At 37.6% G+C, this 23704-nt stretch overlaps 4 protein-coding genes across 4 annotated transcripts; all 4 read right to left on the minus strand.

Annotated features, from left to right (window-relative positions):
- Nucleotides 1-272: 272 nt before the first annotated feature.
- On the minus strand, nucleotides 273-5663 carry syt5a (synaptotagmin Va). The gene is made up of 9 exons (XM_063018835.1): nucleotides 5516-5663; nucleotides 5386-5400; nucleotides 4601-4773; nucleotides 3591-3683; nucleotides 3111-3278; nucleotides 2437-2604; nucleotides 1099-1216; nucleotides 873-1006; nucleotides 273-747 (listed from the first exon to the last, which is right to left on the minus strand). The coding sequence occupies exons 1-9, from the start codon at nucleotides 5661-5663 to the stop codon at nucleotides 538-540; spliced, it is 1227 nt and encodes a 408-aa protein (XP_062874905.1). The 3' UTR covers nucleotides 273-537.
- A 3004-nt stretch (nucleotides 5664-8667) lies between these two features.
- On the minus strand, nucleotides 8668-10476 carry LOC134300418 (ferritin, middle subunit-like). The gene is made up of 4 exons (XM_062985107.1): nucleotides 10230-10476; nucleotides 9286-9432; nucleotides 9071-9196; nucleotides 8668-8958 (listed from the first exon to the last, which is right to left on the minus strand). Exons 1-4 carry the CDS (start codon nucleotides 10329-10331, stop codon nucleotides 8803-8805), a joined length of 531 nt encoding a protein of 176 aa, XP_062841177.1. The 5' UTR covers nucleotides 10332-10476; the 3' UTR covers nucleotides 8668-8802.
- Nucleotides 10477-13380: 2904 nt separating this feature from the next.
- Nucleotides 13381-14865, minus strand: LOC134335925 (ferritin, middle subunit-like). Its single transcript, XM_063018566.1, has 4 exons — nucleotides 14618-14865; nucleotides 14052-14198; nucleotides 13811-13936; nucleotides 13381-13671 (listed from the first exon to the last, which is right to left on the minus strand). Exons 1-4 carry the CDS (start codon nucleotides 14717-14719, stop codon nucleotides 13513-13515), a joined length of 534 nt encoding a protein of 177 aa, XP_062874636.1. The 5' UTR covers nucleotides 14720-14865; the 3' UTR covers nucleotides 13381-13512.
- Nucleotides 14866-20131: 5266 nt separating this feature from the next.
- LOC134335924 (ferritin, middle subunit) lies at nucleotides 20132-21844 on the minus strand. Its single transcript, XM_063018563.1, has 4 exons — nucleotides 21580-21844; nucleotides 20962-21108; nucleotides 20711-20836; nucleotides 20132-20462 (listed from the first exon to the last, which is right to left on the minus strand). Exons 1-4 carry the CDS (start codon nucleotides 21682-21684, stop codon nucleotides 20307-20309), a joined length of 534 nt encoding a protein of 177 aa, XP_062874633.1. The 5' UTR covers nucleotides 21685-21844; the 3' UTR covers nucleotides 20132-20306.
- Nucleotides 21845-23704: the final 1860 nt, after the last annotated feature.

Below are 23704 nucleotides of genomic sequence, written 5' to 3' on the forward strand. Positions count from 1 at the left end.
CGCAAATGCACCTCCCAATAGCTAGGTTTGTTTCAGCCAATCCCCTTCCCTGAACGTTAGCCGATCATGTCCGTGCAGACGCCAGGCCGGCCGATAGCATCGCTGAGATCCAAACCCGAACAAACACAAGTGATATAAAATAAATACAACATTTACACACAATACTTACACACTGCTGTGATTAAAACGTAACAGGAAATACAAAAATAAACAACTAAATACATAAAATACAAGGAAAATTTCAGTGTGAGGTTGGTTTTCTGTGTTACTGATACATATACAAGATACAGATCATATAAAATAATAAATAATCACAATAAAATGAAACTAATGAAGGGCTGAAGGTCTGAGGTGTGTAAAATACGTGATTTTAATTTGCAGTTTGGGACTAGTCATGGGTCTGCAGGTTCTCAGGTATAGTTAGTGAGGTGTGTATATATTTAAACACGGGTCACGACGTTTCTGTTGCATCTGGACTGTGAGCTTTGATTGGTGTATATTTACGGGCGTGGCTGTGTTTTAACTGGACAGGTATGTTTAGCGGATCGGCGCTTTTAAGGCCGCGTCCACTTCCTCCTCGGGCTGCAGCGTGTGCCACTGGGCGACGGGGCGTCTGGGATTGGCCAGCATGTCGGACCAGTGACGGAGGCCCACGCCGCTGGCACCGTACCCGATCCAGCACTTACCGATGGCGTCGTTGCTGCCCAGTTTGTCGTAATCGTAGACGGTGATCAGCACCTGGATCTTCTGCAGGTGAACGGAGGAGAGACGGTGTGTTAGTACTAGATGTTACTGTTACTCAGTTGTTTATAAACTAGGGTTAATTTAGGGTAAGTATAGCAGGGATATGTCAAGTTAAACTCTGCTTTTACCTGAATCTGAGCGAAGGGGATCTCAAAGCTGAAGCTCTCGTTGAAATACGGGTTCAGCGTGTTCTGTTTGACCGTGGTCTTCTTTTTCTTTAAACGTTTGCCATTGTGTTGCAGAACCACCTTTACAAACGGGTCTAAAAGATAAAACAGCACCCAAAAAATCAAGCTTTGGTTCTTAATCCCATAAACGGTAGTTGAAGATGATCAGGAAGAGAACTGTGCTGACCAGATAAACCACCCACGTCCATCTTCTTCAGGTTCTTGGCTTCCATCACACAGACAGTGAGCTTGCCGGAGGTGGGGACGTACCTCAGGGATATACAGATGTCTCCTAGTTTCTCTTGCTGTTTGGAGAAAGGGTTATGAAGGTAGTTATATGACATTAAAATAACTAATTAATAATATATGCAACAACAAACAAGCCTTGAAAGGGGGCAATTTTTTCACTGCATCTAATAAATGATGTGTCCATTTGCTGCATTTATAAAAGTTATTTTGTTTGTTTTTTCTCTTTTTCTTCCAAATTCATTAATTTCCTGGCTGGTACACTGTACCCACGCTGGTTAAGGAGGGATGCAAGCTACCACAAGCTTCCTCTGATATGTGTGAAGTGACCGACTGCATCGTTTTAGCCTTTCAATCACAGGAACATGCTATGCTCTTCGTATTCCACCACCACTTGTGCTGGTGCCTTAATCAGACTGTAGAAGTGCTGGGCTAGCGTACTGGACTGATATGCCACCTGAATGCCCCTTATTAGGTTTTGCTAAGCCTAGTCTACTTTAATCCACCTTTGTAAATTAGAGCATTTGAACCAGGTATCAGTTTATGGCCCTCAATTTTGAAATTAATGTAAATTGTGACTGGAAATTTTATATTTTATTAGTTATTTGCATTAAACTTCTGCTTTCTTAGTTCAATTAGCAGAGGTAGTAGAGACTTTTGGAAGGTTTCTTAGGTCCAGAGATATGTTGACCTTGGCATGGGCTTCTTGCTTCCGTGGGAATGCATGGGTGTCAGGACTGTGTGTGCGGGGGTGCACGCGCAGTTTTGATACTGGTGCATTCTTGTGGAAGTATGCCATGTTTCTAACAAACTGACTATTCTTGTAGGATGATAAAACAAGTTTAGTGTGGAAGGTTGACCTTGAGCTGGGTTGCTGAGAAGAGTTAGCCTGAAGGGGCAGTAAGTGGGGTATAAATACTGTGATAGGGCAGACGTAGTCGCCCTTTCTCTCCTGTAAAGGCATGTGTGCGTTTGCATTGAGATTGGCCCTCAGCTGAGTAATAAATTGATTATTTGCTTTTATCACTATCCCGGTTGTCTGTGTCAATCTTTAAGGGTTATTTTGAATTCCCACAACAAAACCTACAGAGAATAAAACCCTAAAATTATGTGTATATATTTATATATATGGCTATACTGGCTATATATGTATATATGTGGCCCAATTCATTGGCCCAATTCAATGTGCAATACTCATCACTCCATCCATCCATCCATTAACTTAGAATCAGTGATGAAACAACTTCATCCTGTTGATGAAAAGTCATTAGAGACTCACCTCTTCTTTTTCTCCTCCAACCAGGTCTTTCCACTCATGAATAGGCTGTCCAAGGTCCACGCTGTTCATGGGAACCTTAATCTCTCCGATCACATCATGCTTACCAAATCGGTCAAAATCAAACACCTGCAGCACTAAAGTCTGGCCAGCCAGGTCATTAAAGGGGATCTGAGGACAGAAGAGTGCAAGGTAAAGTCTCCCAAATTAAAATTCATTATATATATACTACTAGATGCGTCCACTGATGTGTGTATAATACAAACTCAGTGTTAAAATGTTGGGACAGTAGGTAAAATGCAAATAAAATGAGAAAGCAGTGATTATTAAACTGCCTTTATAGCTGTTTAGTTGTAAGAAATACAGTAAATACACTATTTAATGGTTTAGCACATTAAATTGGGTGTAAAAGAAGCAAGACTGGGTCAAGGTTTGCCAATTGTTGAAAAACTAATTAATGCTGCCCATATACAGTAGCATATAAAGTCTTTCTAGTAATGGAGTGCAGATGCTAGACTGGCTGCAGTCCTGATGTCTCCCACTGAAAATATGTGATGCATTACAAATCACAGTAAACAACAACAGACACCCGGACTGTTGTTATATCAAGCAAGAACAAGTAAACAAATACTGAATGATCATATTGCTCTGAGTGAGACGTGGAACATACAACAAACCTTAAAAATAAAAGTCTCGTTAAAAACAGGACAGAGGTTCTTGCGCTGGATTTTGGTCTCAAACTTCTTCTTCTTGTCAGGGAGCATGTACACTTTGACGTAGGGATCAGAGGTGCCTCCCATATCCATAGCAGGAAGATCCTGGGCTTGCAGGACACCCACGATGAGCTGGACAAGAAAGAATGAAAAACATATTATTTAAGGACTAATTTCTTTTCTCTGTTATGTACTGAACACTGAACGTGTCCGAGATGATAAAATTTACTGTAGTTTATAATGTTGGGATTAGCTCAGCATAAAGCGTGACATTCAACTGTCTGCCACCAGAGGGCACCAGTGGCTATAAGAATGGACCTGTTGGGTTTGTTCTCTTTTGTTCTCCATTAAAAACACTAAATCTGATCTAAAATCAGGTTTTTAACACCTGAACAGGTTTTATTGATTACAGAATTTATGGGAAGGTCTCTCAGTCATACACACCTGATTGTCAGTAAAGTTATAGTCCAGGGTGTACTCCAGTTTACCAAAGAATTCCTGCTCCTTTTCCTCACCTTCCTCCTGCTTCGCTTCTTCCTGAAAAAGCATTAAATAAAACAATAAATAATGTACATTAGAATGTGTTCCTTACATTTATTGTTAAAAGAAATACTCAATTTTCTTAGCTCACTGTTCAGGTGACAGCTTCCTTTCTCAGGAAAAAAGCTTGTTATAAAATTCTAATCGCATGTTTGGCAAAAGTAACCCCCCCCCTTTCTGATTCTCTGTGTTTACATATTACATGTCTCATTTATGGTATGTTTATATAATTTATAATCTAATACCTGTATCACTCTGTGAAAAAGCAATTTTGGCCCTTTATTCCTTTAACTTGTTACAGCTTTTAATGTAACAGTGACTGAATGATTAAACTACATGCTTCCCATTATTTAATGTCACATGATTGGGTTTACATCAGGACTCTGACCATTCCACTTTTAAATATGAATTTTGTTCTTCTTTTGTATTTTGGATTGTTGACCTGCTGAATAATACATTTATGTTTTAGTATGGCACTCCGTCACCATCACATTACAGCCACCATGTGTGGTAATGTTCCAACTGTGGAATGCTGTATTTTTATTTTTTATAATTTTTTTTGGAAATAATAAATGAATGTTAAAGAGAATATTACCTGTTGTTGAAAATATATTATACAGATTGTATGTTGTACATAGAACATTATCTCAGAAGGTTTAAAGATCGTCTAGGTTCTTGTGTGCAAATTGCATAATAGAGAACGGACATTTCTCTTGGTTAGCAGTGGGTTTTCTTCTTGCTGCTCTTCTATTAATCCATTTTTGCTTAGTTTTATACTGTTGAGTCTTCAACTCCTTAGCATTTGCTGAGACTTGCTGTGTCATAAGTTTTTAAATGGGATCTGACCTTAGTGAACTCAATTAGTCCAAAAAAAATTGTAGCACATCCCAAACAACATAAACTCTCCCTCTTACCTTGTCCTCCTCTCCATCTTTGTCCTTCTTCCTTGTGCGGCGTCCGCCCTTCCTCTCCCTCACTTTCTTGGCTTTCTTCTTCCCTCCTAAACATTTCTTATAGATGCAGAAGGCAAAGCAGCCGACGAGGGCCAGCACCACCACCACTATGGCCCCGATCACCCACATGGGCACTGAGAGAGAGGGATTGGTAATAATTAAGCGAATAAATTGATGGATGGTTTTAAAGATATATAGTTTAATAAATGGATTCATGGAGGGATGGAGGAAGGATAAAAGGAGAGAAGGGATGGACGGATAGACAAATTGATAGATGTATGGAAAGACAAATGGAAGCCTGTCTGATAAACAAATACGTGCATGGAATTTGAATGGATGGATGTTTGATTGGATGATAGATGCTTGCACAGGAGTGAATGAAGAGTGGATGCACATATCAGTGATAGATGGGTGGTTGAATGGTTGAGAGAGAGAGATTTATGAATTGATACATACATGAAAAGAACTAGATGGAATGACTGATGGGTAGATGGAGGCACTGATACAAGGATTGTTCATATAGATGGATGGACAGACAGACCTATCATGTGGTAGATGGACAGCAGTGTTGGAGAGGTGGATGGATGAATGAGTTTGTAAATGATGGACGCCTGGTTAGACTGGTGTAAACAGGTAGATTGACAGACAAAACGGTAGATGTACAAATGTATGGATAAAACAGTGGATAGAGGGATGGATGGGAATGTTAAAATATGGGGAATAGAGAGGGTGGTAATGAGACTTACATTTGATCTTGTGGTCTGTGATGGTGAACAGAAAAGCATGACACCGAATGAATTAGGGAAAGTCTGGGAGTCTGGTACTGAATGATGCACTACTAGAGAATTAGTTTTTTTAGATATTCGTGTTACCCACTGGGTAGGTGGCCGAGCTCATTGAAGAACTTGTTCTTGATGTCGAGGAAGTTGTGGGAGTGGTGGGACGGTGGAGGTGGACCGGGTGCAGGTTCCACCTCAGGCTCCGCCGCCCTCCGCGTACGCTGCTGTGGGCCGAGCAGTCGCATGGCTGATCAGCTGGGAAATTACAGAGAGGATTTTAAACAAGGGTCATTCAGAACCTCCAATCCAAGATGAATGAGCACATTTCTGATTAACAATTCATAAAGTCAGGACATGTGAGCTAAATGAAAAATAATAATAATAATAGTAATAATATAGACAATATTACACATACAGTATTTAAACTTTTGGTAAACAGAGAAGCTGCAATAAAATACAGTACATTTTCTACCTGATGGTGTGTATTATATTTTAACCTTTACCTCCCAATAATAAATACGGAAACTTGACAGTAGTCTAGAATATCAACACTCATAACATTATTCTAATCATCATAGTCTGCAGGAAACAAATCCTTAGTATAATTGCACAGGAGTGCAGTGGATAGCGCTGTTGCCTTACAGCAAGAATGTCCTGGGTTTGATTCCCCAGCCAGGCCATATGTGCATTGTCCCAGTTTGGATATACTCAATTTCCTCTTGCACTCTGACGACCTCATCTGGCAGTATGACACCTTGGCCCACCGAGGACGGCTGCAGGCTAGCACATCCCTCTTACAACACGTTAACCCGCAGACTGCTTTTTACATGCTCTGTTTGAGCATCCACCACTGACTGGAGTAAAGAAGTAGTCGACAATTTCATGTGTCAGTGGGAATGGCAGCTAGTCTGCGGTCCCCTGCAGCCAGCATGGGGTGGTGCAAGGAGCAGAGAAATTGTATTAGGGAATATTAAATTAATAAACTGAGAAAAAAGTGGGGAAATAGGGTGTTAAAGATTTAATTGTGTCTGTTTAGAGCACGGCCAGGCTGGTGAGACTAATCAGATTTGAGCCTGGATTAGTGAGACTGCTGCACCACCCAAACACCCAGATAAATACACTTTTGACCTCATTATCTATCAGACTCTATTATCTAAACATAATGAGAAACTTTAATATACTAAAAATGTGTTATACGTTTTCTATCCTGTGATCTTTCTCCAACACCAACATCCTCTTATTTACCTTTAGTACGACCAGTACAGCTGGCCCACTAAAATCCTCTCCCATCATGCATTTCTGTACCCAGCATGATTAACTCTAATCCCACAAACAACCAGATCTACTCTTAATCTCTATGAACTAGTGATGCACAGGCATTAATGCAAGTCTAATCAGTTTCATACTGGACCAGCAAGCAGGAAAACACAATTTACCCACATACACAACTGGAACAAGCTATAAATTATATAACAAAGTATAGTGTTGGCTCTAAAAAGCAAAATAAAAGCATTATAAAATAGATTCATCAGCCTACAGTTGATTTTATCAGTCCTCTGGTCTGCGAGTTTAGATTTTCTCTGCGTCACCTGGATTAAATTTATTTATCAAGAAGCTAAATGTGATAGTTTTGGATAACAAACACTCATCCTTAGCAATTTTGAGCCCTAGACAATGCTACAGCCGTTTGCACTTTGGACTAGAGGAAGCATATTTTGCTCATCGGCCCAACATTTGTAACCTGGCATTTTGAACTCACAATATTCCGATTACCAGTCCGGAACCTTCACCACTAAGCTTTTACTTCACTTTTGTGTCCTTAGTGTGTATCTTCTCACAAAGGACGATACATAGAGGACAATTCTCTTACCTGATGATGATCTTTCACTCTGTTTCTTTCTGTTATAGATGAAATTTAACCTCGTCTGCTTTGGTTGGAAAGGAGATTTGGTCTCATCACAGGGTTCTGTGCGCGCTCCCGATCCCTAATCCTACTTATCATTCAGCTCGTCATCTCTCCCTCTGTCACCATCCCTCCATCTCTCACTCATTCACTCTGCATCACTCTCGTTCACTCCATTATTCACGCTGTATCACTCGTTCTGTATCATTCACACTTTAATAACCAAGGTGAAGTGGTTGAGAAAACTCTCACAGAAGCATTTCTAACCACCTAGTTAAAATACCGCGGTTCTGGGAGTGGTGGTGAGTTTAAAAAGTGTTGAGTTTCAAGGTATTTTTTTTCATAAGGATGTTTGGGAAACCTGTTAATGCGTTCCCTGGTCCCTGTTAACGTGACTTATTGTACTAAAAACGAGGGAGGAATTTTATTAGTGGAGAGACCTTATGAGCAGTAATAATTAAGAGAGGTTTAGTGTTTCTTTGTCGTTCTTTGTCACATTTTTTTTAACAATAAGTATTTTAGACTCTTGAAAAAAACAGAACCTCGAGCTATAATACAAGTTTGAAAGTGAAACAGGGAGGAAAATCCAGCTAAACACAAATATATGTGGAGCTTTCAGACTAGATCTGATAGTTATTCCACACAAATGCCGATTCGTCTCATACGCACACTTTGATGACATTTTACTGCACGGCTCATGCCAAGTGCTAAACAAAGCGGCTGTTCATTGTAAATTTAAAATTAAATAAATGACATGTTGAGTTCAAGGGTACAAATTTCTCAATGAAGATTTAGAGTTTGGGGGACGTTGAGTTACAAGGTACCGCTGTATTAGTTAATAACAATTTGCAGTTTTACACAAACAAAAACAATCTGTTTATTTTTTGCTTTTGTGAATGTGCACATTAAGTCTGTAAAGCCAGTAATAAAACATGAACTTCAAAACACTGTTACTGAATGAAATACCTGCCATTTAGGTCAGCACTGCAAAAGGTTCCAGAATTTAATCAAAATTATATTTTAAATGAACTTTCATACACTTTGTGTATTTAAGCTCAAGACTTAAAAGCTTTCAGATTAAACTTTTGTCCTGGATTTGGCTCCATTACCCTTCTTTAACGGTTATTCTGGGATTCAGCTTTGTTTTCTGCGGCTGAAATGTGAAACAAGTGGCTACAAATGAAGACTGAAGACCAAGATTAATCTGAGGTCAGACACACCTGAGCTATAGGAGATATTTTGGCAACATGATGCTGAATGTTTAATAATTTATGAACAGCTACCTGGACAGGTGCTCACCTGACTGATCTCACAGTTTATTACAGGTAACAAAAAGCAGTCAGTCATTCAGCTTAAAATGTTTATTCTTCAGATTTAAAATTCTTAAGGACTAAAACATTCACTTCAAACCGGTTTCCAATTATTCAACACACGTTAGTACAAGTCAAACTAAAGTGATGCAGCCTGTTGTTAAATCAGATTTAGCTCTTGTCGCCCAGGGTGTGCTTGTCGAACAGGTACTCGGCCATCCTGTTGTTGCCGGCGTCCATCTTGCTGAGGTTGGTGATGTGGTCACCCAGCTTCTTGATGGACTCCACCTGCTCGTTCAGGTAGTGAGTCTCCAGGAGGTCACACAGCTGATGGACATAAGAGATCATTGGTAAATAAATAAAGTCACAATATTAACATTCTGCTTCAGTGGGTATCGTCAGTATTGTAACTACGGCATCGTTTAAAATACACACTTACATGAGGGTCGATCTTGTCAGCAGCAAGCTTGTGCAGGTCCAGCAAAGCCTGGTTCACATTCTTCTCCAGCTGCAGAGCGCACTGCATGGCCTCCAGTCCAGTCCCCCACTCATTGCGCTCAGGTTTCTGGAATATTAAATACAACATCAGTCAAGCTAAACTGTAAACACATTTGTAACGAGTTATGATTAGTACAGGCGACAGTTCTGATGTACCTTGATGTCCTGGAGCATGAGGAGTCCTCCTCTTTTGTTCTGGAAGGACATCAACTTCTCAGCATGTTCTTTCTCCTCGTGGCTGTTCTCCTTGAAGAAGTGAGCGAAGCCAGTGAGGGCCACATCATCCCGGGAGAAGTAGAAAGCCTGTTGGATAGGAACACAGAGATCAACAACTGGGTATGATTTAACACATTGTGGTTCTTTCAAAAGCTGGGTCAAATATATTTCAAATAACTTTTATGTTTTATTTATGTTTATACACAAAGATGCTTTAATAAATCCCAAACTAGTCATTTTAATCTTATTTTTGGTCTGAGAGATTTGTTCCTACATTAGATGCAATAAATAATTTTGTTAATTTGAAGCCAGGATGGCACGGTGGCTCTGTGGGTAGCACCATCGCCTCGCAGCAAAAAGGTCCTGGGTTCGATCCCCAAGTGGGGCGGTCTGGGTCCTTTCTGTGTGGAGTTTGCATGTTCTCCCTGTGTCTGTGTGGGTTTCCTCCCATAGTCCAAAGACGTGCAGGTGAGGTGAATTGGAGATACAAAATTTACCATGACTGCGTTTTGATAACTGTGTAACCAGTAACTACCTGTCCTGTCATGAATGTAACCACAGTGAATAAAACAAAAAACAAAACAATAAAACAAAATCCTAATAAATAAATATTAAAAAACATTTAAATAAGTTTTTTTTTTATATTTAATACACTTTCAATTGACTTTTATGTGCCTCTAGTTTTATATTTACTGATCATATTGAATAATGTCATGAATTAAATACAATAAAACAGAAACAAAGCCAAACTGAATTAACATTAATAACCAGGCAGCAAGTTTTCCACCTTAGATTTGCACAACTTTAACAGTTTTGACCTTTTTAATAATAGAAAAGCAATTTACAGTTAATTAAACACCAGATATAATAAGTAGAGTTCTCACCATGGAAGTGTAGGTGTATGAAGCGTACAGCTCCATGTTTATCATCTTGTTGATGGCGGCCTCGCAGTCGCGGTGGTAGTTCTGACGAATCTGAGACTCCATTTCAGCTGGTTTTCTTATCAAACGTACAAAGAATAAATATTATAACTGAATGTTTAGGCTTTACTCAGTACCTGAAAGACGTTCCGTTCAATCACTGTTGAAGCAAGAACCTCCTCTCAGTCCGTTAGATGATGTGAATTTAAACGGTCCGCTCAGGGTATTAATAATACAGGTGCGTGACGTCAGACTTAGCGACCAATCAAATGGCACTGGAAAGATTTAACGGTCATGCTGACACAAGAAGGGCTGTTTGATTCCTGAAATTAAGGAGTCGACTCATTTAGGACTCGGTTCATGAACACGGTACATACATGCATTACAATAAACATTACATCTGTAATTAAAATATTTTAAATATTATACTGTGTTAGGATTTAAAATGTTAATACAACAACAATAACATCTGAAAACAATGCATACTGACTCCTTTTTAAGGACTTAATTCCTGTTTTCCTCGTGAACACGTTGACAGTTTGTCATAAACAAGCTTCTACCAGTTTCTTGGTACACAGTACCTACTTCGTTTTTTTTATGAAAATAAAGCTACATTAACAATTTAGTAACATGAGACATCCAGAGCTTTGGGGCTAACAATTTTCACACTATTTTCAAAGAATCAAAGAATCGATTCTTCAGGTTTGACACCGAGCCCCGTTTACTAAAACGTTTAGGAAATGCATTGCTAATTTATTTTTTACTCTTAAAATGATGTGAATATTACATTACAACATGTTTTAATTGACTATTATTTGCAGAAATGCAGTAATTTTCCTGATATGCGACCACAAGATGCCAGTTTTTCTGATGAGCAGTCGAAATGTATTCCACATACTAGAGTAACTTAGTGTTTTATAAAACAGTTTTTCTCCTGTGCAGACAAAGTCAAAACCCAATGACAGATACAACATAAAGTTCTTGTAGTATTCCGAAAAATACACTCTTTCTAATTATTTTGTACAAACTGTAATCTTCTGGTATGTGTACCACTGTGGGTTCCAAAACCAACCAAGATGGTACCTCACACCAGGTCAGTGTTATTCTGCTGAATACTGGGTTTCCCTTGTTCTCATGTTTATTTTAATCTCTTCTCTAAACAATTTTGATTCTCTTGGACAGTTGCTGCTTTTTTTGGGCTGCATGCTTACTCATTTCCCTTTTAATCATTCCCACTAAGATATACAGAAACTAAATTAAACGTGCATAGAATAATGAATAGACAATGAATGATTAATGTTTGGAACAGTAAGTTAATATGATGAAACTGTAGTAAGCACTTATTGTTTTTGGAAACGCTGTTTCTCTTGAGACGCTGCAGGTGTAACAAGATGCGTCACGGAAAATGCTGAGTCAACACACACCTCTCCATCTCCAAGTACATCTCCAACTCTATTACAAGCACAACTGACTTTGTCTCATGTAATGTAAACTGTGTGTGACACAGCAAAACACCACAACCTAATAATGGTAACTCAGCTTAGTGGTTAAGGTACATTGGTTCAAGCCTCGCCACTGCCAAGGTGCTACTGTTGGGCCTTAAACAAACCTTGCTTGGATTGCAAACAAATATAACAACCAGAGTTGCCCAGTGGGTCTTTAGTTCTCTAAGCAAAGGCATACAACAGGAAAAATAATAAAATAGTCAAATAAATTAGAACAATTTACTCACCAATCAGAAATCTTATTAAGTAAATAATCTAGTATTATCATGGTTCATTATTTACTCCTAGCTCAAATTAAAATATATTCAAATGTTTCCACTTTGAAAATTTGTAATAAATTGTCTCCATATTTGTTCCCTATTAATGACTTCTCAGCATAATGCACTCCCAATACTGAACCAGTGTAGTAACAAGGTTTTACCTAATTAACGCTGCAAGGCGTTAAACACCTAGAGAAGCACCCAAAGCAGAACCAGCGGCCACAAGGGACAATGCTCTATCCCATTTGTGAGAAGGTCTGAAAAGAGTTGCAAGTGCTGTCAGATTGAAAGCCACCTCATTAATCTCAAGATTACTCTAACATACAAAATTAGGTCGACACCCAGCTTTGTGAAAGACCAGATTGCTATGCTGTGCATCATCATTAGACAATCAATGTTATGAAACTTGTTTCTATTTCAATTCTATTTCCTAACTTAGTTTCACTGTGGAAGTAGCAATGCCACAAAGGGCAGGTGTGACTGCTAGTTTTCATGCCATCCGAGCTCAAGCACACCTGACTACACCTGTTTTTGTCTTTGGTATGCAAATACTTGATCAGGCTACATGTGCAGCAGGTCAATACCATATTGTCCAGACTACAGTCACTTACATTTCAGATTTGGTAACAGGAATTCACATGTAATCCATTTATGGATGATAATTTAAAACTGCACAAAGATTCTGAAATGTTTTGTTTTATCACTGAGTCAAATTCTAAACCTTAAAATAACTGCAACTGTTATTGATCTGTGACTGAATTAATCCAGAGTTAGTCTAAGAAACAAAATTATAACTTTTGATTTTTCTAAAGATGAGAAACATACAATGCAAAATGGAGGAGAAATATTATACAGTTGGTAACTTCTGTGCCCTTATAAACTAGTTTGACTTTAGAGCATAGACGAGGAAGGATGGTAGCCCTGCTTTAAGGATCATTTTGGTCTTCAACTTATACATTTCCTTATGTGACTGGATTTAGAGAATGTTAAATGTCCAAAACACCTGAGCTAGCAGTTATGTTGGCAAAATTTCAGCAAGTGTAAGAGTAGGATTTATGTAATGCACAACAATAAAACCACCAACATCGAAGACCTGTAGTCTTAAAACATTTGCTTCTTACAGCAAATTGGACTTCACCCAGTATTTACGATCATCCTTTCCCCAGTAACGTGTATAATTGTCCCCGTTTACAATGTCTACAGGGCTCATAAACTGATAAGAGTTGTATTACCCAACACTAATTCCAGACTAGAATAAAGGTCACAGTTTTCCCACATGATTACTGACTGAAAACTACACTGACCTTCCACATTTAATTTTATTACAAATAGAAAAGAGATGAGTCACTCTTTCAGCTTGAAATGTTTATTCATCAGATTTTAAATCCATCACATGCTTATAATCAACAGCACAAACACCAACTCAAAACAAGTTTCCAATCAACACACTTGGGTGTGCTGCGTCTTATTGTCAAGTTAGATTTAGCTCTGTCCACCACCCAGGGTGTGCTTGTCGAACAGGTACTCGGCCATCCTGTTGTTGCCAGCGTCCATCTTGCTGAGGTTGGTGATGTGGTCACCCAGCTTCTTGATGGCCTCCACCTGCTCATTCAAGTAGTTAGACTCCAGGAAGTCACAGAGCTGATGGACAAATACAAAAGAAGTGTAAGAAAATTATGGCCCTCTTGTTAATGGATGTAAAACTGACTGTGTTGGGTGATACTGTTTAAATATTAACATTAATATAGAGTTTTGCACAGGTTAGGACTGCAACACTTACATGAGGATCGACCTTCTCAGAGGCAAGCTTGTGCAGGTCCAACAGAGCCTGGTTCACATTTTTCTCCAGCTGCAGAGCACACTGCATGGCCTCCAGTCCAGTTCCCCACTCATCACGCTCAGGTTTCTGATAGAGAATAATAATACAACTTTAGAAAAAAATGGATGGAGAAAAAGCATGGCATATTACACAAGCACAATACGACTTGTAATGATTGGCACAGTCGATTGCTTTGATGTACCTTGACATCCTGGAGGAAGATGCGTCCTCCTCTTTTGTTCTGGAAGGACATGAACTTCTCAGCATGCTCGGTCTCCTCATGGCTGTTCTCCTTGAAGAAGTGAGCAAAGCCGTTGAGGGCCACATCATCCCGGGAGAAGTAGAAGGCCTGTTGGATAAGAATTTTATATTTGTTTATTGATCGTATTGATTAATACCACAACTTTTAATACAGAAGAGACAACACCAAAGACTAAAGTACATTGTTATTTACTATGTAAAACATTTAACAATAAAATTATATGATTGCAACTGAAATTCTGGGTAAAATATAAATAATACAATAAACAATTGTGAATAAAATCGAGCTATATTAAGTATTTTAATAATAAGTGTATTTTTTTTGTTGTATTATTATTGGGTTTGTAACTACTGGTCCTGACCAGCAGGGGGCTCCGCTGCAACACTATTCTACCAATACATACACAATAAACAATTCCCAATTCATTCCCATTCAGACAGGTTTTACCTTTAAATTTACACCTTTTTACCTCTTTAAACACCAGACATAATAAGTAGAGTTCTCACCATGGAAGTGTAGGTGTATGAAGCGTACAGCTCCATGTTCATCATCTTGTTGATGGCGGCCTCCAGGTCGCGGTGGTAATTCTGACGAATCTGAGACTCCATTTCAGCTGGTTTTCTTATCAAAAGTCAAGTATAAAAATAAATAAATACTAAAACTGAATGTTTAGCCTGAAATTTCGCGAGAAAGACGTTCCGTTCAATCACTGCTGAAGCAAGAACCTCCTTCGAAGCTAGCGGAAGCTGTAACTCGGAATGGCTGCGCTCTCTGTATTTATGGGAAAGGAGCGTGACGTCAGACCCAACAACCAATCAAATGGCAAAGGAGCGGCTGCACAGTCACAGGATAAAAATGCTGACGCAACGAGGGCTGATTCGATTCGTGATATTAAGGAGTCGATTCACATTTGCTTTAAAAATGCAATACATGTGTTACAATAAAAAAAAAAGAAGCATAAATAAATAGAAAACTGTTAAAATATTATGTAAAGATATGGAATACATAAGAAATATAGATTTTTTTTTTCAGTTTCAGTCTGTTCAGTTCTTACTCGTTTTCACAGGGCCAGTTCGTTTTAGTACTAGCTTTTACCAGTAACTACCTAATTCTTCTTAAAGAAATATGAAATTCATAAATAAGAAATTCAGATATTCATAATTTTGGAATATATGACATTTATCAGACGGCGAAATGGAAATCTTTGTAAAATCAAATTCAGAGCTTTGAGGCCAAATCTGTTTTCAAATTAGCCTGAATCAAGGAATCGACTCTTCACTTTTGACGCCCAGTCCTGTTTACTGAAACATTAACAAAATGCGGTTCTAATTCAATCTTACTTTTAAAGAAGAGTTAATATCACACAACAAAACGTTGTTTGATTCTACTTGACTCTGAATCATTTCCTCAATGTGCTACCACAAGACAGCAGTTTTTTTTCTGACGAGCAATGACTAAGCACTTTTTAATGTATTCTAAACAGAGTGACATAGTGTTTTATAAACTTAAACCAGTTTTTCTGCTTTGTAGACAAAAACCAATGACACATAGAAGTTACTGTAGTGTTCAGACAAAATAAACTCTTTTGGACTATTGGTTCCTGAAATGGTGGTAAGTGCACAAACCAACCAAGATGGTACCTTACCTCAGGCCAGTTTCATTCTCCTGGACAACCGGGTTTCATTTGTTCACCTGTTTAAATTTAAGAACCTTTGTAAATTATATATTCTACATATAACCATTCAACCCATGCTTACAGTAAATACAGAGCATTGCCTGTAAACACTAACCCCAAGGACAGTCCATTGCAGGGCAGAAATTGTAAAATTTTTTATTATTAACAAGGTTAAAATGATCACAGTCATAATCGCTAAAATGTAGAATTCTAAAGTGTCCCAGAATAGTGGCTGGCAATTTCGGCCTATCAGCTCTAAATAATTTAAATTTTCCTCAACAACGGCTGTTTCTTTGCGTGTTTGTTTGCCCATTTTTTTAAATCATTTCAACATTATCACATTTAAAGATATTTAGAAAATAAATTAGAAATGTGTTGGCGTAATACAATAAAAAACACTGAGCTTTGCTTTTCAAGAATGCGGCATGGCCTACTTTTATTTTTTGCAGTCTTCACAATGAAGATTAAAGATTTTAAATATTTTTCTTTATAAAATAGTCTTCACACTTTTTTTATTGACGTAATGTTGTCATACATATTTCTTAGTAGCTCTTTATGAAACAGTTGACATGAACCCGACTTACACCTGTCAAAAACTATGACACATACAGTATAAAGTTCTTATAGTGTTTACAATATGCATGCAATAAACAATGTATAGTCACTGAACAAACAGAGGCTTTTTCTTTTAAAAATATTTATCTTATTTATCACTGTCTTTACAATGAAGATTAGACATTTTTACTCTTTAAAATAGTCTGTACACTTATAAATGGAGAATTGGATTTCATAGTTATCAGTAGTTCTAACTGTTGTCTAAATGACAACATTAAATCACTTGGGAAATGTATGGAATAACAGAATAATATTATGATTTAACTAAGTACTGATTTCCTGTAAGGCACTGCTGCTGTAACATGATCTCTCATGGAAACTGCTGAGTCAGCACACACCTATCTCCAAATCTACTAAAACCACAGTGGACTTTGTCTGATACATCATGGAGTAATGTAAACTGTGTGTGACACAGCATAACCACAGACAGGCCAACCTTACCTGTACAGCAAGCTGACATAAAGACCAGAGTAAACCAGTTGGTCCAAAGTTATCTAAACAAAATGATTACAATGGAAATATAAAAAAAAAGTCAAAGAATAAAACAAAAATTTGCATATTTGTACCAAGCAAACAGCAAAAGCTAAATAATCTAGTATTTTTGTAGTAGTTTTGGTTAAATACTCCTCAAAAATTATATAGTGACCAAGATTTAACCATTGTTAGAAACAAATTATTTGAACTTACCAAATAAGTAAAGTCAAGTGTGCAAGCCAGTCTAGCACGTGCACTCATTTTAAAAAAAGCTACACTGTGGCTCCACAATGCTTATCTAGCCCATTATTGAATTCACTTTGTCCCAAGTTTTTTAGAATGTGTTATATATACATAAATTCAATATTACATTAAAATTAAAAATTCTTGCTGTTTTAATAAAATAGCTGTAAAACAATGATGCACATCCTTCTTTATTATGTTTTTATCTGTGAAATCTAAATTAAATAGATTATGTTAAAACCTCAGAAATTGTATCGTTTGTGTTGGTAAAATGTTCAGCATTTAGATACTTTTTGGTAAAATGTGTGTGAAAATAAGTGAGAATTACAATACATTTTATTCTGTAACTAAATTATTATTATTTACTTATTTTTACATATTGTTAGCTTTGTAATACAAGCATTGTTTGGTTATGCAATGTGAAAGTCACTTCCCAAGTTATTGACTTGAAATGTGGTGAATCTTGTCTAGTCACTGTCCTCCACATGAGAAGAACATGAAATTTACATTCAGCAAGTTGTTTTTGGTGTCATCAGACACCTGAGACGTTGTTTCATGTTACTCAAAGCAGTGAGCGAGTGAAAGGATGATCTAATGAAGGTAATGCAGGTAAAACATTTTGCTGAGACATCGTGAGTCATCATTCGCTCAGTTAAATATCCAGTTACCTAAAGAAATAACTGTACATGGCAAACCATAAAGAACATCAGTGATACAGACAGTGTATAAACATTAACCACTGCTGGATTAAATATGTACCACACAGGTCACCTTCATGCTTATTATCAGCTGTGTGCGCAGTTTTACTACTCAGACGTTCCTGCATATCTGTGTGAGAGTCATGGCACCAACATTTCTTACATTTTTAGTAAAAATATGACCATGACATGCAAAACTGTTATAAAATAGGTATTGCCATGGACATTTATACAGGGTGGTCCTTATGTTGTGCCATATCAGTGGAGTCGCTAAAATCTAGGCTATACATTTAAACAGCATTAAAAATTTTTGAATATTCTAAATTAGTTTTAGGATTCTAAATGATTTCCTTTTTGCATAACAGAGGGATAATGGACAGGTCACAGGTCACCTACCTACTTATCCATTATAAGGATGAGCCTATGAACATACATGTACATACATGAAAAAAACAGTGGTGAACAGAATTATTTAGGACATGCACTATATGATAATAATAACAATAATTTAACTTGCAAATTTTTTACTTCACTGTCTGTAAAGCTTGTGTGATTGTGGCTTAAAAGTGCATTCATCTGCAGACATAAAATTTCCACCGTCCAGTTTTTTGTAATAGATTGTTTCCCTCTTAATGCTACAATATTTTAACTGCTACAATCACAGTGGCAAAATAATGAATATAAAGACTTGCCAGTGTCCATCTTGGTGAGGTTGTGTGGTCATCTAGCCTCATGATTGTTTTCACCTGCTTATTTACGTAGTGTGTCCAGCAGGTCACTCTAGCAGGTCATAATCAAGTGGACGTAAAACTAGCATCATGCAAACTACTGGTCTCGTGAACTGTTCTTTATTGCAGCCATACAGACTGGACCTGCCATTATTCAGCTCTAATCAGCAGGTTCTAATGACCAGCACTGTGAGTGGAGGGGTTCAGGAGTAGGGCTGTTAAGCAGTGATTTTGGTTTGGTCTGTAGATTCATGTATACATGTGGATGCATTTCTGGGATTTCTTCATGTTTTATTGAATTTGCTGATGGTGCATTTCTGAGAACAGCTGCTGACAGATATTAAAGTTGATTAGTGTGCCATTCAGTGATGAAGACCTGAATTTAAGTTCTACTTAAGTCACACATTTCTGATTAACCTGATTCTGATTGACCTGGGCTAGTCAGTTATACAGAATTCTACTGCTAACTTTAAAATAAATTTTCTATTTTGACCTCAGTTCAAACATCACATCCATAGTAACTGGCATTTCACACTTGTTTTAGATATACAGGGTCGCAAAATGTGCCTTTTTTAAAATCCTGAATTAAAATAATGCCAGTTCCTGACCAGTAGTAAGAATGAGTAGACTGTTTGTCCCTCTGCCTTCAGGACCATAAAAACTCAGACTAGCAGGCTGAGGAACAGCTTCTTTCCCAGAGCTGTGACCTCCATCACTCCTCTGTACACCCTCGCCCAAACCCTTAAGAACTCATGCCACTTTGCACCTCAATCTTTATATGCTGCTATTATTGACTGCATGTTTCATGTCTGTGTTGTTTTTCTTTTTATATGATTCATTTATGTTCATCTATTTTATGATGGCTAACATGTGCTTCCTTCTAGACAAAATTTAACCTAGTATCTGGATTGTTAAATTTATATCTGTGTTAGTTGTAATTTTAATTGAATGTATCCTTTCTTTATGCATTTTCATTGTAATTTTAACATATCCCCATTTCTGCTATTGCTTTAATTTACATCCATGATTTTGTTTTTAATGCTTTACTATACTTATTACTTATATTTTGTTTTTACTTTGTACTGTAAACCCCTTTCAGTTGCAGTTTTAATGTTTGAATGGTACGACATAAAGATTAAAGGACATGGAATGCAAAACCATTCTAATAGAAACAATCCTAGACTGCACAATACAAACAAAACAAAAATCACTTCATTGTGCTTTAGAGTTGTTGTTGGCCATAGCGGCTCTAAGAAAATTAGCTTTTACCTAGCTGTTTTATTGTACACTTAGTCTTGCCTAAAGGTGAGGGATACCAACACAAAGGGTAAACTCAGACCACAACTCATTCATGTATATAAAAATGTATACCCAAGTCCCATAATTTTGGTTATATACTGTGGTCATCATGCCTGAAATGCTAACATATGTATAAATAACTGTTACAGCTTCATCAATATTTGATCTTTTTAGCTGCATAACCCATAGCCCACCCCTGAAACTGTTTATACACGGATGTTTTGAACAGTTATGTACTTCACCAAGCTCACTGCATTATATTTCAAAGTAAAACCACAAAGTCACATGTGCAGCAAGAAAGGTTTATTCATCAGATTCAGTCAGGGCTAAATTATAGCGAATACATTCATGTAGGCTACATGGAACAGTGAAATATATAAAGTTCCATACGACAGCATTAAATCTGCAAGAGCGCTAACATTAAGAGCAGATTCCTGGAGTTGATGATAAACACGAGGCAGATTTAGCTCTTGTCGCCCAGGGTGTGCTTGTCGAACAGGTACTCGGCCATCCTGTTGTTGCCAGCATCCATCTTGCTGAGGTTGGTGATGTGGTCACCCAGCTTCTTGATGGACTCCACCTGCTCGTTCAGGTAGTGAGTCTCCAGGAAGTCACACAGCTGATGAAATAGAAGAAAAATAAATAAATTAATTAAAAGGTCTATAATTGTTTGAAAAAGCCTGCAAACATTTGGCATTTAATCAAAGCGACCTATGTGAGCCCAAACACAGACTTGCCACAGTGAGCACATTCTCAAACAAGTCTGTGTTTGTTCAAGGGCGGCACATCAACACGTTGTGCAACCGCCATGAATTGGCACATTCAGGGCATAAGCGTAGGCTCAGACAAGACGGAACTCTGACTTACATGAGGATCGACCTTCTCAGAGGCAAGCTTGTGCAGGTCCAGCAGAGCCTGGTTCACATTTTTCTCCAGCTGCAGAGCACACTGCATGGCCTCCAGTCCAGTTCCCCACTCATCACGCTCAGGTTTCTGATGCAGAATAACAAAAGTATGAACTCAATGGAGGATATAGATGCTTTATTAAGGCTTTATTACCTTGCAGATTTAAAACTGAATAGGGTTAATGTTTATTATACTTGATATTTGTGACGTACCTTGATATCCTGGAGGAAGATGCGTCCGCCACGCTTGTTCTGGAAGGACATAAACTTCTCGGCATGTTCGCGCTCCTCATGGCTGTTCTCCTTGAAGAAGTGAGCAAAGCCGTTGAGGGCCACATCATCCCGGGAGAAGTAGAAAGCCTGTCAGAAAAAAATGAACACAGTAAAATGTTAAACATATAGTTTGAGCCTCAAAAATGCAATTTCATTAGACCATGTTGGCAATGTGACAAATTCTTTACAGCAATACTATGAGTCTCACAACATTGCCCAATACCCAGCAGTGACGTCATTGGTCCTGTTTTCTGTTGATTTCTTAGGCTTTCAGAGGCAAATCCCATCAATGCCAAATCACCCTAATTCTTCTGATTAAATACTACTTTGTATATGTATTAACTAATGCAAGTTTAAAGAACAATTGTCACTTGTTTATGTTACAAATACCCAATTGTTGTGGCAACCAATTCCAAATATCGCGAGACTTGCCTCTAATAAAGTAACTGTCTCCAAATATCGCGATACTACAACATACGCTGTGAACTGTTCCGTTCACACACATCATTTAAAAAAAGTAACTAATAAACATTAAAAACAAAATAATAAACATCTCACCATGGAAGTGTAGGTGTAGGAGGCGTACAGCTCCATGTTTAACATCTTGTTGATGGCGGCCTCACAGTCGCGGTGGTAGTTCTGACGAATCTGAGACTCAGACATTTCTGCTGGTTTTGTCTCTTTTTTTAATCAAAACGTACAAAAATAAATAAATCTATTTAACAGACTTTAGAAATGTCGAGGAAAACACGCAACAGAGCGACAATGAAGTTCCGTTCAAGCACTGTTGAAGCGAGAACTCCAGGAGTCTAACCGAAGCTATGAAATGGATGCTTTGTGCGTTCGGTATTTATAGTCAACTCGAGGAGGCAAGATGCTGAACTCAGCCAATCAAACAGCGTTTATGAGGGAAAAAGTAGGCGGGCACAAAGAAAGCAACCAATCACGATGCTTTATTTGTGCCAGGCCATGATGATTTTACATGCAGGCTCGATTCCAGGTTAGATAACGTTTAACGACTCCATTACCTAAGTGTTTTTCCCAGTATGGGTGCTGGTGGTTTTTGTGAATAAAACAACAAAGAGCACATTAAAAAAGAAGCCTGACTTAAAAGTGACACTTTGTTTTTAATTATTTGTTTGTTTTGTTTATTTGGATTTGAACATCATGTTTTACACGTTGGTTACATTCAGGACAGGTAGTTAACGGTAGTTACTCGTTACACAAGGTTCATCAGTTCAAGGTTATCTCCAATTTAGTATCTCCAATTTACCTCACTTGCATGTCTTTGGACTGTGGGAGGAAACTGGAGCACCCGGAGGAAACCCACGCAGGCACGGGGAGAACATGCAAACTCCACGCAGAAAGGACTCGGACCGCCCCACCTGGGGATCGAACCCAGGACCTTCTTGCTGTGAGGCGACAGTGCTACCCACTTAGCCACCGTGCCGCCCCTGTTTTTAATTAAATCCAGTTTACATCAAAAGCATTCCATAAAATATTCCATTAGTCTATACACACAAAAACTTGCACTGTCCATGTATATACAGATTAGATTAGATTCAACTTTATTGTCATTGTGCAGAGTACAAGAAGCCAATGAAATGCAGTTGCATTTAACATCTGCAGAAGTGCAAAATAAAGATTATTTTCATATAATACAGTTAAAGTGCAGAAGTGACCAGATAAGTGAAATGAGGAGATACAAGTTAAAGAATATTAAACAGATAATGCTGATTGTACAGTGCATAGACTAGTATATAATTAAAGAGTAATGAATGAGAATAAATGAACTACATAAGTATAGCAGATATATACAGTATATACATTATTGTTTGTGCTGGTTAAATAGTGCAGTAGAGATTACTGATTGTATATACAGATAAAATGATACACTTGTGAATAGTACAGAGTTCAGGTACAGAGTAGATATTACCAGTCTGTGTGATCATAGTTAATGTGTAACACATCAAAAACATTACGAGTAAGCATACTGCATCAAAACAAACCTATTAGAAGAATGTGGATTAAGAATAAGCTTAATTGTAAAACATTGTGGCATTTGCATTGCAATATATACAACTTTAAAGCAACGTAAGGCAACAGACAAAGATGCAAAATAAAGGTTGTATGGGCAGTCTCAGTGGACATGGTGGTGCATGTCAAACATCAACAGAAAAGTCCATCAGTGGTCACAAGTCAAAGCTTACTGACAAAGACACATTACAAAATAGTTGCTGAATATTATATACAAATATTATACTGACTGAATTTGAGAAATGTTTCTGATAAATATTTAACTTCACCTTTGAACTGCTATTAATCATAAACTTTTATTATAGATTTTGGGAATAACATGATCACAAACATACATATCCAGAACAATAATTAAAATAAAAACCCAAAGATGTTTTTAAAATTATTATAATAATGATTTATACCGATGTGCTTACAATTTGTTGCTTACAAAGAAGAACTAACTAACGATAAACAAAATGAATTTAAACCATGATCTTAAGGAAAAATAGTGGTCTGGAAAGCACAAAGAAATTGAGCTTTTGAAGTCAAAATGTCTATACTGTATATTTGTATTCATATAAAGTGCTGTCTGAAATGCACATGACTTGAAAAATGCTGAATCACGATGACTTTGCAGTTCTTGTTTACATGATAGCGTGGATCA

Source organism: Trichomycterus rosablanca, chromosome 22 (assembly GCF_030014385.1).
Source record: "Trichomycterus rosablanca isolate fTriRos1 chromosome 22, fTriRos1.hap1, whole genome shotgun sequence".
Lineage (NCBI taxonomy): Eukaryota > Metazoa > Chordata > Actinopteri > Siluriformes > Trichomycteridae > Trichomycterus > Trichomycterus rosablanca.

Coding starts and splice junctions, on each gene's coding strand:
- syt5a (XM_063018835.1), bottom strand. CDS start 5,663: ATGCGACTGCTCGGCCCACAGCAGCGTACGCGGAGGGCGGCGGAGCCT. Junction 2,605..3,110: donor ACGAGACTTTTATTTTTAAG/GTTTGTTGTATG, acceptor TTCTGTCCTCAG/ATCCCCTTTAATGACCTGGC. Junction 748..872: donor TCCCCTTCGCTCAGATTCAG/GTAAAAGCAGAG, acceptor GTTCACCTGCAG/AAGATCCAGGTGCTGATCAC.
- LOC134300418 (XM_062985107.1), bottom strand. CDS start 10,331: ATGGAGTCTCAGATTCGTCAGAACTACCACCGCGACTGCGAGGCCGCC. Junction 9,433..10,229: donor CATACACCTACACTTCCATG/GTGAGAACTCTA, acceptor CCTATCCAACAG/GCTTTCTACTTCTCCCGGGA. Junction 8,959..9,070: donor CTGACAAGATCGACCCTCAT/GTAAGTGTGTAT, acceptor TATGTCCATCAG/CTGTGTGACCTCCTGGAGAC.
- LOC134335925 (XM_063018566.1), bottom strand. CDS start 14,719: ATGGAGTCTCAGATTCGTCAGAATTACCACCGCGACCTGGAGGCCGCC. Junction 14,199..14,617: donor CATACACCTACACTTCCATG/GTGAGAACTCTA, acceptor CTTATCCAACAG/GCCTTCTACTTCTCCCGGGA. Junction 13,937..14,051: donor TCTTCCTCCAGGATGTCAAG/GTACATCAAAGC, acceptor ATTCTCTATCAG/AAACCTGAGCGTGATGAGTG.
- LOC134335924 (XM_063018563.1), bottom strand. CDS start 21,684: ATGTCTGAGTCTCAGATTCGTCAGAACTACCACCGCGACTGTGAGGCC. Junction 20,837..20,961: donor TCTTCCTCCAGGATATCAAG/GTACGTCACAAA, acceptor ATTCTGCATCAG/AAACCTGAGCGTGATGAGTG. Junction 20,463..20,710: donor CTGAGAAGGTCGATCCTCAT/GTAAGTCAGAGT, acceptor CTATTTCATCAG/CTGTGTGACTTCCTGGAGAC.